Below are 18,312 nucleotides of genomic sequence, written 5' to 3'. Positions count from 1 at the left end.
GTAGTAGATATAAAGATTGAACATAAATACATAATAGATTAGAAAAAATACAACAAATGAGTCCAACGAGTCCAGAGATCAAACTGAAAACAATTTTTAAAAAAGAACGTTCTAACATTGTGTTGTATTATATTAATTACAAAAAAAGTAAAGTAAACATTAATTAAAATAAAATATTTTAAACGCGAAACGCGAATGTTACTGATATCATATTATAATATTATATATTTTATCTTAGAAAAAATTGTAATTAATAATTAATAATTTGTACAAATTAGGAGAAAATATGAGTTAACTCTTCGACTGCACTATGTTTTAAAAATGTACCTTTATCTATTATGTAAATCGAGTATAATAAGTAGATATAGTGGAATAGTTTTACAGCTTATTTGTAGGTAATACATATTTAAAAAGTTCGTAGCTAAGAATTCTGAAATCCTATAAAAATATAATAATTTGTTTATTTATTTATGTAGAGCTATTATATTTGAATATATTTGGACCTGTTATTTACTGATAATATTGGGAAAAAACTACAAAAGTCAAAACCAATCCAGATTCTAGTACAGCCCTAGCTGTTTGTAAGTGATGTCCTCGTGTATCTAGGACCCAACTCATGTGGGTATGCATCGATATTAACATATAATATGATAAGTATTTAATATTGGTGTACCTATTATATAACCTATAATTATTCAAAACATTCAGACATTCTCTACTCGGTAATCGATACATATTTCTGGAGTTATTTTTTCAACTTTTTTTGAAAACAAATTAAAAATTATTTAAACTATATATCTCTATATTATTATTTGAATCTTGAGTGTTGGCAGTGTTGGCACCTAATCTAAAAGGCTACGTTATACTTTTATAACACTTATTAGTCTCCAAAAAAAATAAAAAATAGCAAAAATGGAAATTCATAATTTTTAAACCTAAATTATTATTATTATTAATAATCTTAATAAAATATTACTATTTAAATATAATTACCTATTTAAACCAATAAGACTAATCCAAAATAAAACTCTCTCAAGTTTATTTCAACGTTTCAGCTATAACTTATGCTATATTAGTTACTGATATTATAATATTTGGCTTAACACTTTTAAGAATTAAAGATAAAGACGAATTTATCGATTTGCCATTTTGCCAATTATGAAGGTCTCAGAGGTTTTTACTATATTTAACGAACTCAATGTCTATTCAATAATAATTTAGTATAAGTAGTTACCTATCTAAAATATTAATAATAGTTTGGTGTTATACTAATTAATATTTTTAATCTTATTCATGTTTTACATCGTTATTTATTTGTATAAACAGAATCATATTTATTTAAACTTCTCTAAATTAACACACCAATAGATAAAAAATATATTTGTATTATCTCAAAAATACTGTTTTTATCGGATCACTCTATCATAAATATTGCTTTATTTAATCGCGAATATTTAAAAAGGTTATACATCGTAGTTATCATATAGTACCTACTTAAGATATCTAAATGTTGAATTATTTGAATTATCGCTCATTAATGAACTTTAAGATTCTGAACGGAGTGATGAATATATTGATTTTACAATGATGTGTGTTTTTTTATTTTATTTTTATTTTGTGTGTCATCACGTTTTGGAGTTGTAATAGTGCTTTGATTTTTGACTTCAGCCCCTCTTTGAAAATGAAATTGAATCAAGTTGGTACTTTGGGGGGGGGGGGTCAAAAGCTCCAATAGTTTTAAAAAGCGTCAGGAAATACTCTGAAAAAGTAACGGAAAAACGGATAACGTTTAACCTGCACTTTTAGACAAAATCGATTTTAGGGCGATAGTATTGATTTTACAATAATTTTTTTTTTGTGTGTGTGTCTGAGTACACTTTTAATAGTAGCAAAAATGTTTCAGTACCTATTTTACTTAGATGTTTTTTTTCTGATAAAAAATTTAAAGTACTCTTTGAAGATTCTCCTCTTGGTTATAACCCCTTATACTTTTCTTAATAATTAGCAAAAATAAACAACAAAAAATCTGGGAAATATACTAGTGAGTATTTACCAAATAGGTACCTAGTGAGTCACTGATTACTGAAAAATATATATCAAATTTTTAATTTAATAATACGAAAAACGATTCTAAGTCAAGACGTCCTAGAAATGGTCAGCACATAACACTAAAGTACATTTCATTATGATGTAAATTTTGTTATTTATAATACATAATTTTACTATAAGTATTACGGGAGGAAATTGATTTAATTTTTGATGAAAATATTGCATTTATTATAATATTAATATTAACTTTGAATCAGTTCTAACTTACCATAAAACAGTATGAATAGTTTTATGATATAAAAAGACAATATCTTCAAATGGATCTACATATTTTGTTAATGTTATTGCATAAATTAAAATTTACAATTAACGTAAAAGTTTTAAGGCCCCACGAATAATGTTTTACAAAGATATAAGAACAACTGATGTGGAATATTGTAATAAACTTTCGTGAATTTTGACAATGAACTTTTTTCGAACAAATTCGAAAATATCTCATGCTTATACCCGTAAAGAGCCAAAATATTTTGAAAATTATGTCATAGAAAATGATAGCATATAATTAAATGAAAACTTCTAGTTTCTACGAATATTCATTTTTGAATTATTTCAAAATAAAGAAATAAAATAAGTATATCAAAAACTGTTTTAGCGTAAATATTACCGTTTTTGTTTCCACAAATAATAAGAAATGTGCTGAAAATGTTTTCTTTTTGACCTCTAAAAGTTTCAACCAGATACAATTTGCTATCAATCATTGAAAATCAAAGAATTCTTACTGCTCCAAAATGACAGACAAAAATACATTTTTGGCTATTGTTAAACTACGATTCGTATCTATGCCGTAATATTGTTCTATAGGCAATTTCAATTCAGTGTACTATACCTAGCGTAAAATAGTTTTAATTTTTGAACGGTATTATTGGATTGTCGAGGGATTTTATTAATCGTATGTATTCAAAGATTTAAATTAATATTTATTGTTATGTTTAATTTTATTCTATCATTCCACCTAATCTAGGTTTTCTAATACGCTTTGTATTCTGGGAATCAATAAAAAGACGAACAAAGTATTTCCAAATAAATAATCTAGACAAAACCAATACAAAAAAAAGAATTATCTTAATCAACAAGATAACTTTTTGTTTTTATATTATATTTTATATTTTTTAAATATTAGATTTAACAAAAAGAACCAAAAACATTTATTTAAACTGTAAAATACTCAACTACAGATTACAAATAACATTACCTAGGTATATTTATCTCTCGATGGATTTTAAATTGTATGGTATAAACGTCTCGCCAACAACATATAGACATTATTTAAGATAAAATTATTATTAACAAATTGTAAAATAACAATTTACTATAATTAAATATTTTATCATAAGCATAACCTATAATTACATATTTTAATTTATAACAAAATTAACTAATATGAATAATTAGTCTTTATAGATACAAAATTAATAAATCACGTAACATTAAAAAATATATATACTTTAGATAAAACTAATATTTTAATATTTAAAAATAATTAAATAAAAAAATAATTTACTGTATATACTGTATATAATTATATTTAACTGTAACAGAAACAATAGTAGTTGCATAAAATAACAATTGGAATAAATAATTGAATTGGAAAAATATAAAAAATAGCGTATTAAATATGTATAAAAATTATATAATGTCAAAATTATCAGTAAACAAAATATAATAGTTATAAAAACAACATACTCAGTGGAGTCCCTTTATCTAATAAAAATTCTCACAAGCCAAATGACAAATCTCAAAAAATCCAAAATCAGTTAAGTTCCTTTCTAATTAACAATCAAACCATTATTATAAAATAATGACATAGATACTAAGCTAACAAAAAAAACAAATTTATAAATATCCATGACAAAGAAGATATTACTTAATTTGATTCTTTTCAAATTTACATTCACCAAGATTTTAAAGTAGTAACACAAAAATGTATACTCATTTAGTGGCAACAACAATGTTCAATCTTAAAAGCACACTAAACTTAACGTATTAAAAGTCTCAATATACCATTGGCCTAGTTTTGACTTATAAAGACACATCAGGATGGATAATCAACAGGCACACTGATACGGACACACTTGCTCGACACACAGACACCTAATAAAATAAACAGAATCAGATCAATGCCGAAATTAGGAAGAAGTCCTTTCCATTAAGAGGACGTTCTGAAATATTAATATTATTAAAGTGCATTTTTAAAGTACCTATTAAATTTAAAAGTAGGAATATTATCTAATAAACATCATAAGTTTATTTTTATAATATTTTTATTTTAAACCTAGTTATGAACATTTTAAAAAACAACGCGTATGGGCGACCTCTCAAGATATAATATGTTCATGAATTACAAAAATACGAAAACATAATATTAGAAAAATTCAAAAAATTCCAGTTAATATATAAGCATTGGAACCAGACGCACAAAATGTATGAAACATTTTTAATTTATTAAAATATTTCAAATGTACAACTTTTTCAGATCCAACCTTTATATAATATAATTTCCTAATTGGTTTTCTCTCTTTTAAATATGTATAGTTAGCTATAAGCTAATTATCTTTGGATTTGTGGCCTAAAAATTAATAATAATAACATACCTATTATATTATAATATAATACCATACAACGCAGATAACAGTATTAGCTTGATAATTGTATAATAGGTACCATGACAAACAAACACACACACGTACATACTATATGACTAATTTAATTATTTAGAATCTTAAATACAGACTATATTATATTTGTATGCTGTTATAAAGATTACGATGAAAATACTTGTTTTATTTGACTATATTTTGATGAATATATTTTTATTTGAAGTCATACTAATAGTATGTACATACTTTCGATTTCCATAATAATGGGCAAGTGTTAGGAAATAAATTGAGATCGACTAATAGTTATTTTAAGTTGGCAACGGTTCTATGAGTGCTAGGAAAAACGTCACTTACTTGTTTGCTAATGCCTACATCTTAGCATTATTACGCGGCATTATAACTATTAACGAATATACAATATACTATACAATATAATATACTATACACTATTCTCATAGTGTTATGTATCGTAACGAAACCCACCTCCCCCCACATTGTTCCGTGTAAAAAAAGACTGAATAAAACAAAAATATGCATTATGATAAATTCATACATAAACACAAAAAAAAATAATAACATGATAATTCGATATTACACATTATACTGTCGTAGCTTTTTTTGTTTTTACTCAATTCACACCAGGTCAGTATCGCCAAATTATGATATAACGTAGTATCTACCTATATGTACCCACTACCATTGATAAAAATATTAAATATCTATTAGTATTTATAATTATATTTATATTTATAATCAATGGAACCATGCTTAGATCATAAAATACAATGGAAGGAGTCATCCATAGGCGCAATTTGAGTTTTAAATTTGGGGGGGGGCTATTATAATTTGCATGTATGCATGAGTGTATGTTCCCTGAGATATATAAAGGTGGAAGGGGATATATACAAACCATTTTGAGGTGCCTAGCCCCCTCAAATGATGGAATCATCGCATATTCGCAAACCACACCTATAGAATGAGTTGAAGCTAACATAACTATAGGACCCGTAACATCTGCGCATGCACGACTGATAATCAAATATTAATCTGTTTTTCGTTTAAAATTGAATTGAAATATCATCATTGATTATAATTTATAAACATTACATATTTGTTTTTCTTATTAATTGAGTCAGGATCATTTAGAGGTTTTCTTTAATAAGCAGATAATAAAATATTCAGTGTTACGAAATGAAACAACATATTATATTGAATCAAGACCCTTTTAACCATCGAATTCAATTAATAAAATGTATCATTGAGCCATATTTTCTCTAATATTAAATTATTAAATCATTTGTCCAAAATAGACACACTAAAAAACTAAAGACAAATGTATGTGAATAATTTAAAAAAATAAAGAATATAAAAAAGGATATAAAACTATTAAATCTTACTATGAAGTCATATCAGATAAAGCAGATGTTTATTTAGATATAACGCTAAACTAAGTGAATTTTTTTTAAACATACACCAATAACTAGTATAGAAGTTGAACGTATTTTTTTTTTGTTACCTACAAACATATTTTAAGTGATAAGAGATTTAATTTTAATGAACTTAATTTGGAAGTATATTTGATTATAAATTTTAATTCAAAAAAGTAATACATTCATCTATTTTTTTTTTTTTTATGAATATGAATTTAATTATTAATATTAAGAATTTAAAGTTTTTTTTATATAACTTGAATTTTTACATGCAGTACAATTTTTATGTATTTTTTGGTATAACTATACAATTTGTGTGTGTTTTAATGCAATTAAATCCGGTCTTTTCTTATAAAATACATATATCCCCTCCCATCGAAAATTCCAGGGCACGCCACTGATCATGGGTATGTACTTAAAATAATAATTTACGATTTTTTTTTTAATTATTCGAACCGTGTTCGACTTCTACAGTGCTACCAAGCAACGAGATTTTTTTTTTAATCATATATTATACGCGTTTTTTGAAAGTATTCGCGAAGAGGATGTCGGAATATGTGCGTTCTATTAAATTGATCAAACACAACACAGCATAGGTACGTAATATTATCGTGGGTTCAACCAACTACGCCGGGCTAATGATTTACGATGATGGTCTGAGCGTAGGCGTTGGCGGTAACCGAGTGAGGACGACCGGGCCGTGACTCGTGACGCAGTTGTTGTTATGATATAGTTTCCTCGTTGATAAGCGATAAACCTCGACCTGACGTCGTCCGGATACAATACACCGTAACAATATTATATAGATATATTGTATGCGAGTAGAGACAGCAGTAGCACACATCGGACAGTGTTTGTTTTTATTATAAACCTCGCTGAGCAAACACTGAAGTCACGGTGCGATAAGACGACGACGCCCGTATAAAAGCATCTGGCGAAGACGATGAAGTCTCGTCAAAACCCATAGTGCGATCCACCAGCACCGAGTGTCGCCGTCTGTTCAACCGAAAATTCGTGAAATCGACTAGACGCAGTAACGTTATCACTTGTATTATATGTCACCGCGTGTCGTCGTACAGAAATAATTACTATTATTTTCTGAGGCCGCTTAGCAATGATCGGACAACCGTGGTTTGTCGTTGCGTACGTCTGTCTAACGACGGTGGCGATCTGCTGCTCGACGTCGTCGTCGTCGTCACCGCTACCGCCAAGAGTACGCGTCGAGTCCGGCGAACTTTCCGGCGGCATAGACCACACGATCGTAACCGGCCGACCGTTGTACGCATTCTTAGGCGTGCCGTACGCCAGTCCGCCAGTCTACAAAAACCGTTTCAAGGTGGGTGTGTAACAACCGCTACTGACTTTGTTATTATAATGATTAATGATGAAATTGAAGCTAACAAAAAATAACATAATAGATATTATGTCTCAATAATATTTCTCGTATCATTATCAGCTGTAACAGCTAAGTAGTCGGGACCAGTAAAAACACAATTGAATAGATATTAGAAACCCAAGACTCCATCCCTAAACGATCAACCTTATTTTTCGAGATAACTAAAAAAAAATATGAAAATATGATATACTATACAGACATACAGTATACGTCCATAACTAAGTATAATTCAAAAATCTCAGGTGTGTATGCGTATAATATAACGTATTCTCAATCGAGAAACAGTGATAAAAAAATGCATGTACATAATATCTATATTATACGATTAATTGATTCTTGTATTTATATTAATGACCAGGTTCCACGTTGTAGAAAGCGATCGAGTTTAGACGATAAAGTCCACAAAATAATGTACATGAATTATAAATGGTATAGTAGGTAATACGCCGTTAATTTTACATTACACTATATGTGAAAACTATTGTATTAAGTTTTCAAAAAATGTCTATTAAAGTTCAAAATTTTAGATATTTTTATACAAAATACTACAAAACAATATGCAAATTTTCGTGATTTTAATGAATTTTTGTAAAAATTTGATCTTGATCTCATAAAAAAAAATTGAACTTATTTATTTATTTATTAATATAAACGGACTTAAGTCCTATAACATATTAAAAATGCAAGTACGGTAGTTATTAAACATGATAAGTGAAATTGTATAAACAACGAGATAAACTTAAATATAACTAAAAATTAAAACCTATAAGATATACATATTACGGTTGGATAGTTATAGATACAAATGAAGAAACTTATGAGGTATGTAGGTATGTTATGTATTTTCAATATTTTTAAAATAATATAAAAGCAACTTATATAAGATCTTGTATCCAATTTTCAAGCCTTTTAGGTTTAATAAAAATTAAAACTAAATACTTATAACAAAAATTGTGACTATTTTTAGTTTTTAATTTATTATTATTATTTTATTTTTTAATAATAGTTCATAAACCTCATAAGGAACATACATTAATTTTTCATTTTATTTCACAAACCAAAGTTTAACTATATATATATAAGTCGTAAAATAACGAAAAATTCAAATATTTATAAATAACCCAAACAATACTTCATGCTTAGTAAATACTAATATATAAATATTTAGTGAATATTTCAAGACTAAGCTTATTTATTTTGAATTATAACTAAAAAAAACAAAATGTATTAAATAAAAAACTAGTCTTAAGTAAAAATTCCAATTTTTCCCGATTACTTTAAAAAGTATACAGAATTTCACTTTCAAAAGATATCAACTATATCCAATTTTCCAAATCACTCTTAAAGTTGAATATTAAATCAGTTTTTCTACTGTAAAACGTCTATACAAATACAATAAAAATAAACATAATTGTAAACCAATAGATCCCAAAATGTGTTGTTTAATGTGTATATAGGAAACGAAAAACAATTTAGTATAATGTTAGTATATTAATAATTATTAATAATTAATATTTTCTAATTTTATAGGAACCACAACCAGTAAAACCATGGCTGGGCGTGTGGAACGCTACAATGCCCAGCAGTAGTTGTATTGGATTAGACCATTCAACATTTAAAGTAGTCGGAAGTGAAGATTGCCTATACCTCAATATTTATACTCCAAAAGTAAGTAAATATAATATTTTAATAACAATTTGAAATATGAATTGTCGTGTTTCATACAAACGGCTACAATGTCATCAAATAGTTCCTAATAAATAAATATTGTAAGATATATTTATGATGTTATTATTATATCGTTATACTTATGAAGTATATTATATTACCTACGTAGACACAATATCATAATTTGTATAATTCGGCAATATGTGCTATGTAGACGCCTAGTCCTAATCATTATTTAAAAGTAATATATAATGTAATATACACAATTACACGACTTTTAAATAGTTAATCACACATAAGTATTATATATTCATATACAATATATAATATAAATTATCAACATGATAAAAATAATACTAATGATCCATTTATGGTCTACGAATCCCATAATTCTATAATATATACGACCTATATGATGAATTGTTAGCACCAATTTACCATGTGATAAACACTCAAAACAGTAGTGTACAACTCAATGAACCATAATGTGCCATAAATGCAGGTTTAATTAAGGGGATTGTAAGCGGGAATTATTCGTCTTTGACACACGCGCAACATAGGATTATAAACGTGTTCTATTTCCAACATACCAATTGATATAATGAAGCGATAAGAATTCTGAACACAGATTTGAATTTGCCATAAAATCTACTTAATATATATTTTCCAATAATTTTGATTTTATCCCCTCGAAAATCCTAAAAATGTTGTATTAAAAAAGGGTAATTAAAAATTTAACATATTTCAATTTTTAGAGGAGTTAAAATCAAAAAACCAAAAATGTGAGATAGTCGATCTCAAAAAGATTTGACGCCAAATTCAAATCTGTTTTCATAATTCTTATCACTCTCTATATATCAATCAGTACATTGGAAATAGAACACATCTATAATCCTATGTTACGTGTGTGTTAAACTAAAACAAAAAATCACCGCTTCCAATCCCCTTAAGGACTATTACAAACGAACAAACTATCGACAACAATATCTAGTTATGCGATAAATGCAAATTTTATACAAGACATTTAGTGGCGGTTTGTGAATGAAAGACCTAATCATTTTGAAAAATGGTTAGTTTTATAACACGAAATAAAAATTAAATATTTAATAAATATTTTCTTCTGCAAAACCGTGTGCAAATATATAATGCAAATAATATAATCAATTTATTACGATATATAATAATCGATACTCAGTATCTATTATAGTATATATAATAGTGTATGTGATATTGTGATGTATCTTACGTAGCTACCCCAAGAAGGGTTGATATCCGGCGGCCTGATGAACGTGATCGTGTACATCCACGGCGGCGCGTTCCAATTCGGCGCAGGTGTCGGCTATGGTCCCCACTACCTTTTGGACAGCGAAGATTTCGTTTACGTATCCATCAACTACCGGCTAGGACCTATGGGATTCGCGAGCACCGGCGATGATGTATTGCCAGGAAACAACGGCCTCAAGGATCAAGTGGCCGCCCTTAAGTGGATCCAGCGCAACATCGCCGCGTTTGGTGGCAACCCCGGTGCAGTGACCATCGCCGGCATGTCGGCCGGCGGGGCTAGTGTCCATTACCACGTCTTGTCACCCATGTCACAGGGTAAGTCATCTGAAATGTATTTTTTTTATGCTACATTAATTTTCATAGTCAATAAATTATTCTGGACTTGGAGAGAGAAAAAATATTTGTATATTATTTGAATAACTTAGTGATACGTTAAAATTATTACCGAGTGCACAATAACGGTATTACGTATTTTGGGGCATGGGTAAATTATTTTATTAGGAAACTTAATGATTATAGAACTATAGATACTCACACTTGATTTTTTGGTTTATATAATAGCTGACATTCTTAGTACCAATTAACGGTACTGATATATTTAAGTTGTAGCATACTCATTCAGGTATAATACAACATGTAGTATATTGTTACATTTGTATAAAGTTCATATTAAGGATCCTGCAGGATCCCAGGACTTAGATCTATCGAAAACTTATTTAATTTACCTTCACAGCTACACTTTTCTTAAATAGCTATTTATCTTATGTGTGATAATAAATAACATATATTAATATAATATATCTTAAAAATAAAAGTATATTATCTATACTTAAACAGTTATACAGTATATTTGTATTTGTACACTGAGATTAGCGTTGAACATTAATCTTTGCTATAAATTTCATAAATACACATATATAAGTGATAAACATTAAAAACTCAAAACGTACACATAATAAGAATATACCACGTCTGTTTAATCCAAAGGTATCTTGTTATAATCCATATTAATCTGATAAGTAATTATTATAAAAAATGTGTCATCGGGATTTATGAAAATATTTAAAAAAAAAATTAAGACAATAAACATGAAATACAGATGTTTGAATAATTATGTGAGACATTTTTTTTAATTATAAAAATTCTTCTATTAGTTTAATTTATTTTTAAAGTTGCCTCCTAAGCCCCAAACAACGACTAAGGAAAACAACTGCCAAGTATTTTATAGTGAAAAGAATTTTCAAGTAGCTAAACTTCTATAGATTTTCATGAATAGATTGAGTAGGGTGTTATTTGCAGTGATATACGAGTGCAGTGATATACGAGTACATTGATTTTTGGGATCAATTTCCACTATCTGACTCTCTGTTTCTTTGTAGTCAACACCAGCGTTTCTCAACCTCAGGGTCGCGATCACCTTGACCTAGGGGTCCTGTAGGATAAAAATAAAAAAACGTTAATTTACAAAATGAACCATTTTATTTAAAAATTTTTATTAAACAAAAAAATACTTAAAATAATAATTTATAAATTTATAATAGAAATGGTATATTTCGTTTGTTTAATCAGTTAATGAATAATGATATGATATTTTTACTGTTCAAATTAATTGTACTTAATAGTTAATATAGATAGGGAAATCGCGAAGTGATTGACTATATTTTATATTTATTTTGAGGGTCGTGACATTAAAAAGGTTGAGAAACGAGACTATTCTGGATAATATATACAATTTTTAGATTTTTTTATGATAAAAAAACATAATATTATATTATATTATAACATATTGCATATCATGTGAATATGTGATTATTATTTTCGTATGAGCTAAACGCATTCCTCTACAGAAAAATAAAGAAATTATTATTCTTACGGCTTTGGTTCATTTAAAATATAATAATACAATGCTTTTGACTTTTGTTGAAACTAGCAAATAGCGAAAGAATTCAGTCAGTATCTACAACTTTTCTGTATGGCTTGTTCACATTTATATACCGACTGTTAAAAACGATCACTAAAGTAATAATTTATACATACAGGGTTATTTAATCGAGGAATTGCTGAAAGTGGAAGTGCTTTTTGTGGTTGGGCTAACACAGAAAATACTATTCAAAAAACTAAGGAATTAGCTGAGTCACTAGGATGTCCTACATACTACTCGAAGGACACTATAAAATGCCTTAGATCAAGACCAGCATTAGCCATAGCAAACTCTTTGAAAAATTTCTTAGTAAAAATATTTTTATTTAAAAACACTAATGCAGTCTTGTAAACAGTATACTATAAATATTATTATTATATTTTTATGTATTTCAATACTCGTTAGCCGTGGAAATACAATCCTTTTACACCATTTGGACCAACTGTTGAAACAATCGGAACAGAACGGTTTTTGACGGACTTACCAGAGAACTTACCGGCTCAAGATGTCCCACTATTGCTTAGCTTTACTCAAGACGATGGCCTCTATCCAGCCGCTGAATTTGTAACACTTGAAGAAACTCTAGTTGACATGGAATCCAAATGGAACGAAATACTACCATTCGTACTAGACTACAATAACACAATTTCAGATGAATCTCTAAGACTGGAAATCGCACAGAAAATAAAAACATTTTATTTTGGAAACAATACAGTATCTGCAAACACTAAAAATGAAGTCGTCGAAGTAAGATAACATTAGCTTTTTAAGCTCATATTATGTAGAATACATTAATTCAAATATTTCAGAATAATTTATATTTATCTTATCTAGTATTGAACACATATATTATACAGATATAAGTCATTAACTCCAACCACTCCAAGTAACCAAATTAAAAAGATAAATTGTTATAATGTAGAAAAAGTTAAACTATGGTTAAAAAGATAAATCCTAAAGTTATAAAATTCAAAGTTAAATTTTACATAATATAGGATTATATCTGCTAAAAAAATATTAATAATAAACAAATCATAAGCATGTACAGACTCTAAAGTCTACACTATATAGTTCCATTTAAGAAACGAGTAATTTATTTTACTTCTTTTATAATTGAATAAATACATTTAATAATGTGGTATAATAATGGTTTTATTTTATTAATGTAAGTAATAAATCTTATGAAAAAATTGAGTTGGTGCTTCAGACCCTCCGAAAAAGTTTAATAGGTACCTCCACAAGCTAAGCTTATGATACAATTTTTGACTCAAAATAAACTACATTACTTACACAAATCTTATGTAAAAATCGAAAATAATTTATTAATAACTCATGGAATTATCCATTTCAGATGCTTTCAGACAGGCTGTTCAAAGAACCAGTGGCTAGAGCAGCCAAGCATTTGGCTTCAATAAATACATCGCCAGTTTACTTTTATGAATTTGGGTATAGGGGTAAATACTCACTTTCAGACAAATATTCCAAAACTGGACCCTCTCAAGAATTAGGTAAATAAGTTCTAGTTAAGGTAATATCTGACTGTGTTACCTAATTATTATAATTTATTCATTGTAGGAATATCACACGGTGACGATACAATGTACGTTATAAAAACCCAATACGGAGATCCACACGACAACGTTGAAGACGCCAAATTAATTCCCGTTATGGTGAATATATGGTCGTCATTCGCTAAGACCGGGTACGTTTATTATGTATATGAAGTACCTATCCATAATTATTTTATCATCATAATATTCTTAAAGGTATTTGCCTTAATATAATGCCTAATAGTTATTCAGTTAATTTTTGATAGTTTTTCTTCTTTTTTTTTGACGGAACTAATAAATTGCCATTAAACTGGCAATTCAAAATATATTTCAAAATTATTATATACCTAACCTTGACATAAAAGCATGTTTCGGCGAATGAACAATTAACCGTAGTTGGCTAATTTCGAAGTAACTTTATAAATACCGGTTAATTACATGGCGATATATAAACTGACTAAGGCGGACAAAATTAAAGAACCTAAATATCAAGTTTTCCTTAATTTTTTATAATTGATTTGTATTACATGTAATCTATAAATAATTTTATAATAAGCATACTTGAAGATTTAAAATATTTATATTGGTGTGATTAGTATGATAAAGCATTCGCCCAGAGCTAAAATTTTTAATTTTAAACTTATAAGTAGACGATTACGAATACACTTCTGTCTTCTGCAATATATTATATTGGTATTAAACATAATACGAGTATATAATAATGTACTAAATACATACATTTACAAGTACGCGTACAAACTATAGGTACTTATACGGCTACAAATTGTTTTTCAGAATTCCGGATATAGGAAACTCTATAGTATGGTCACCAGTGTCAAAAAATCCTACAGATCCATTAAAATTAATTAAGATCACGCAGAACCAAACATTTGAACCACAAGAGTACGCAAATCCCGGGAACTATACATTCTGGAGCACGTTGCCGCTAACCGAGTTTCCAGCCGTTAATCTGCCAGAAAACATAAACCACACCGAATTATAAGACAATAGGAACAAAATATTTTCTAAAAGTAACATATTATATGATTTTACAGCTTTTATATTTTGTAATTATAGATTCGTTTTACGTATTTGCGTACCTCACTGAAAATTAAGTAGGTACTATATACATTATTGTTATTTTTTTCAAATAGAAAAATAAGTCAATATAAAAAAATAAACTATTTATATTTGTGTGTTAAATTAAATTTATAGGAACTCAAAACAATTTGTACTTTTTTTAAATTTATTTTTGGACCCGACGTCGCCCAGAGTCATTATCCCGTATTTCTTTCAATGTCCTTTGCCGCCGTACTCGATCATCTGTCCTATTCCATATCCCATTCTTTTCCTCAAGCTACTATCTTAACTCTCCCATCATCCGTCTTATGCGCATTGCCAATACCAACCCTTCTTTTTCACTCTAAATTTAGCCGATTTATTTCATTATAACTATTTATAATCATAATAATACTTATTTATAATTATTGATTGACAGTAGTCTTTGACGTCTTTATACGTTTTACTTATATTGTTTCTCTTCTATTAGTTATTGTATAATGTTAATGTTAAACCATTTTTCCAAACTTGTTAACGTCACTCTTACTTATTCTCTTCACTATTGTTATTATTATTACTTATACTACTCTGTTTAAATTGGATAGTTGTCCGTAAAATAAATTTATTTCCGCAAAGTCGACATCGTTTATTATGCAATGTATAGGTAATAATTATTAATAGGTAATAATAATTTATATACATGCATCAATAAAAGTAATTGTTAATTAAATAACAATAATGACATGCGTGTAGGATGGGAAAGGATCTTTAGTTTAGACCGTCAATTATCTTAGCACTCGCTATATATTTTGATGTAACACCTAATGTGCCATCAGATTGTACGATAACCGTCGATAAGCCATGCAATGCAACACATTTACTGTCATGAACGACTACACTTGATCCTTCGTACTGCACTACTATACTGTACGGTCGATACTTGCCATTCCAAATTTCGACTGCAGTTAAGTAAACTACTGGTTACTGCACCATGCCACATATTACATAATACATATTTATTTGGACGGTACCTACCTATCCATTTCCACTAAAAAATGTACTTACACCTTTCTCTTTAATGGGATATCCAGAGTGCGTCCCGTTTTTAAATTTTACCTTTGTCATAGACCGAGTGCGTCCGTAGTCTTAGTTCTTCGATCCGCAACCAATACTTCCAAGACACATAGTCGATGATCGACAATGATAATACAAATATATAATTATACTTATACATGTAACTTTTAACGACAAGTGGAGAAATCAGATTTTACTTAAACTTCGATAACAACAGAGCACGACTACGGCATTATAATACGACTCAGTGCTCATTTAGGCCAATAAGTGTGAGTAATGAACTAAACTAATACGAGAAGGGGTGCCACAATACTTAAATAGTTATACGTGATTTTAATTTTAAACATATTAAAATATTTAAAATTACATAATCGTTATACTAATTAAAAATGTTATAAAAAGTACACTAACCCAAACCTAAAATGTATAAAAATAGGTTAAGTCAAAGTAACAATAAAATTAATAATAACCATCACAATTAATACCTAATAATAACCATTTCATAAAATACCTTTCAGAATAACTTATTACATGAACTTAGCCACCTAGGTACGTCAAAAATATGTTTTTTTTCTCGAAACGTAGGTACCTACTGAAGTGACATATTCCAGTTGCATATGGAAAACACAAATCGAGACTTTCAACAAAAACTAATCAACTTTCCAATAAAAATTTATAGTAAATAATGTTTTTTGTAATGTTATTAATAGAATGTACTATGTAATAAGTACCACACAATTTTAGACGTATCTACCAACCTACCCTTAATTTCAGCATTTAATCAACAAACTTTTTTTTCTGTTTTAAGTTGATATCTATGATACTTAACTTTTAACTCTTCTTTTAGTTATTTGATATAATTTATCTTCTTTTTATAGTTCAATGAAACTGAGGTTCGTCACCGCCGTTAGTATCTTAATTTCACTGTTGGTCTAAGTTTTCATATTTTGTTATTTATCGTATCCCTCATACAGATTCTTTAGGTTCTTAAAGTCTTAGATTAATCATTACATTTCAAAAATCATTTACACTACATACCTACTGTTATTAGAGGTAGTTTGTGAATTTTTATAGAAGTTCTCTCGACGTCTTTCATCACTATGATTGTTTTTTAGGAAGGCTCTACATTTCTTTGAATCTCCCTGAGGTCATTTCAAAAATCTGAAATTATAATTTCTCACTATTTCATTTTAATTAAACCATTTGTTTCAAAGTCACATTGTCATTTTTACTATTTTGTATTTCTGCCCGAATCTACATCAACTATTATAAGTTTGTGGCGAATTAACACCGAAATCTATATTTTCATGCACTATATATTAATACAATGGAACATTCATTCAATTTGAGTACAACTTGAAACATGTTATTTTATAAAAACTTACTATCCATTCAATAAGCCATATATGCAATATTTGTAATATTTGTATTGTACCTAAACACTAAAAAAACAAAATAACTAAAATAGCACTAATTTGCAAATTGCGAGAGCCAAATATACTATAGTATAGGGTATAGGCGAACGTGTTGCTCGTTTGATGTGCAAAATACAACAAAAACTATACAGTCATTTTAAGATTAAATTTGTACGAAATTAGATAATTTAAATTTTAAATGAAGAATAACGATCTTAGTTGACTATTTATTTGTAATTTAAAAATATTATTAACGAGAACTAGCTACTAGAAACTCTTAAATGTACATAATACATTATATACACAATTAATTTTCCAATTCAACGCCGTAACACTATTAATTAAATAAAATACTAAAACATAGCAATACAAAATATACTTAATAAATAGTAATATACTTACTAATATAGGCCTGAGACCTGAGTATAGAACAATGATTTATCATTGAGTTCAAATTTAACACATCTGTGATCCAATTGATCCATTACAATAACTTATTCCTCTAACTATTACCATTGATTATAAATACTAATTATAGTATTTATAATCAACGCTATTACACTTGAAACATCTGTATAGCAAGTGGTTACATTATTCTCCCTTTTATAATATTAGTTAGTAGATACAGACGATACAGTGAATTGAATTACTTGTTATCATATTTTAAGAAAATACATTATCATAGAACCCACTTAAACTTTTTTTTTTTTCATTCTAATGTTAATAATATTTCAAAATGTACAAGCAATTTACAATTTCACAATGTTACCTGACTTTCTTTTGATCATAATTACATATAAATATATACT

The 18,312-nt window shown here is 27.9% G+C and overlaps 1 protein-coding gene across 1 annotated transcript; it reads left to right on the top strand.

Annotated features, from left to right (window-relative positions):
- The first annotated feature begins 6,873 nt into the window (after window positions 1-6,873).
- LOC132927919 (esterase E4-like) lies at window positions 6,874-15,183 on the top strand. Its single transcript, XM_060992491.1, has 8 exons — window positions 6,874-7,472; window positions 9,063-9,200; window positions 10,451-10,799; window positions 12,524-12,714; window positions 12,811-13,152; window positions 13,757-13,913; window positions 13,981-14,107; window positions 14,751-15,183. Exons 1-8 carry the CDS (start codon window positions 7,251-7,253, stop codon window positions 14,956-14,958), a joined length of 1,734 nt encoding a protein of 577 aa, XP_060848474.1. The 5' UTR covers window positions 6,874-7,250; the 3' UTR covers window positions 14,959-15,183.
- The last annotated feature ends 3,129 nt before the right edge of the window (window positions 15,184-18,312 follow it).

The sequence above is a fragment of the Rhopalosiphum padi genome, chromosome 1, assembly GCF_020882245.1.
Source record: "Rhopalosiphum padi isolate XX-2018 chromosome 1, ASM2088224v1, whole genome shotgun sequence".
Lineage (NCBI taxonomy): Eukaryota > Metazoa > Arthropoda > Insecta > Hemiptera > Aphididae > Rhopalosiphum > Rhopalosiphum padi.
The sequence above is the reverse complement of the archived record's forward strand: the minus strand, read 5'-3'. Positions and strand labels throughout refer to the sequence as shown.

Excerpts from the sequence above, each read along its gene's own strand:
- LOC132927919 (XM_060992491.1), top strand. The coding sequence starts at position 7,251 with ATGATCGGACAACCGTGGTTTGTCGTTGCGTACGTCTGTCTAACGACG. Across the intron at positions 13,153-13,756 it reads CTAAAAATGAAGTCGTCGAA|ATGCTTTCAGACAGGCTGTT; the intron begins GTAAGATAACAT and ends TATCCATTTCAG. Across the intron at positions 13,914-13,980 it reads TGGACCCTCTCAAGAATTAG|GAATATCACACGGTGACGAT; the intron begins GTAAATAAGTTC and ends TATTCATTGTAG.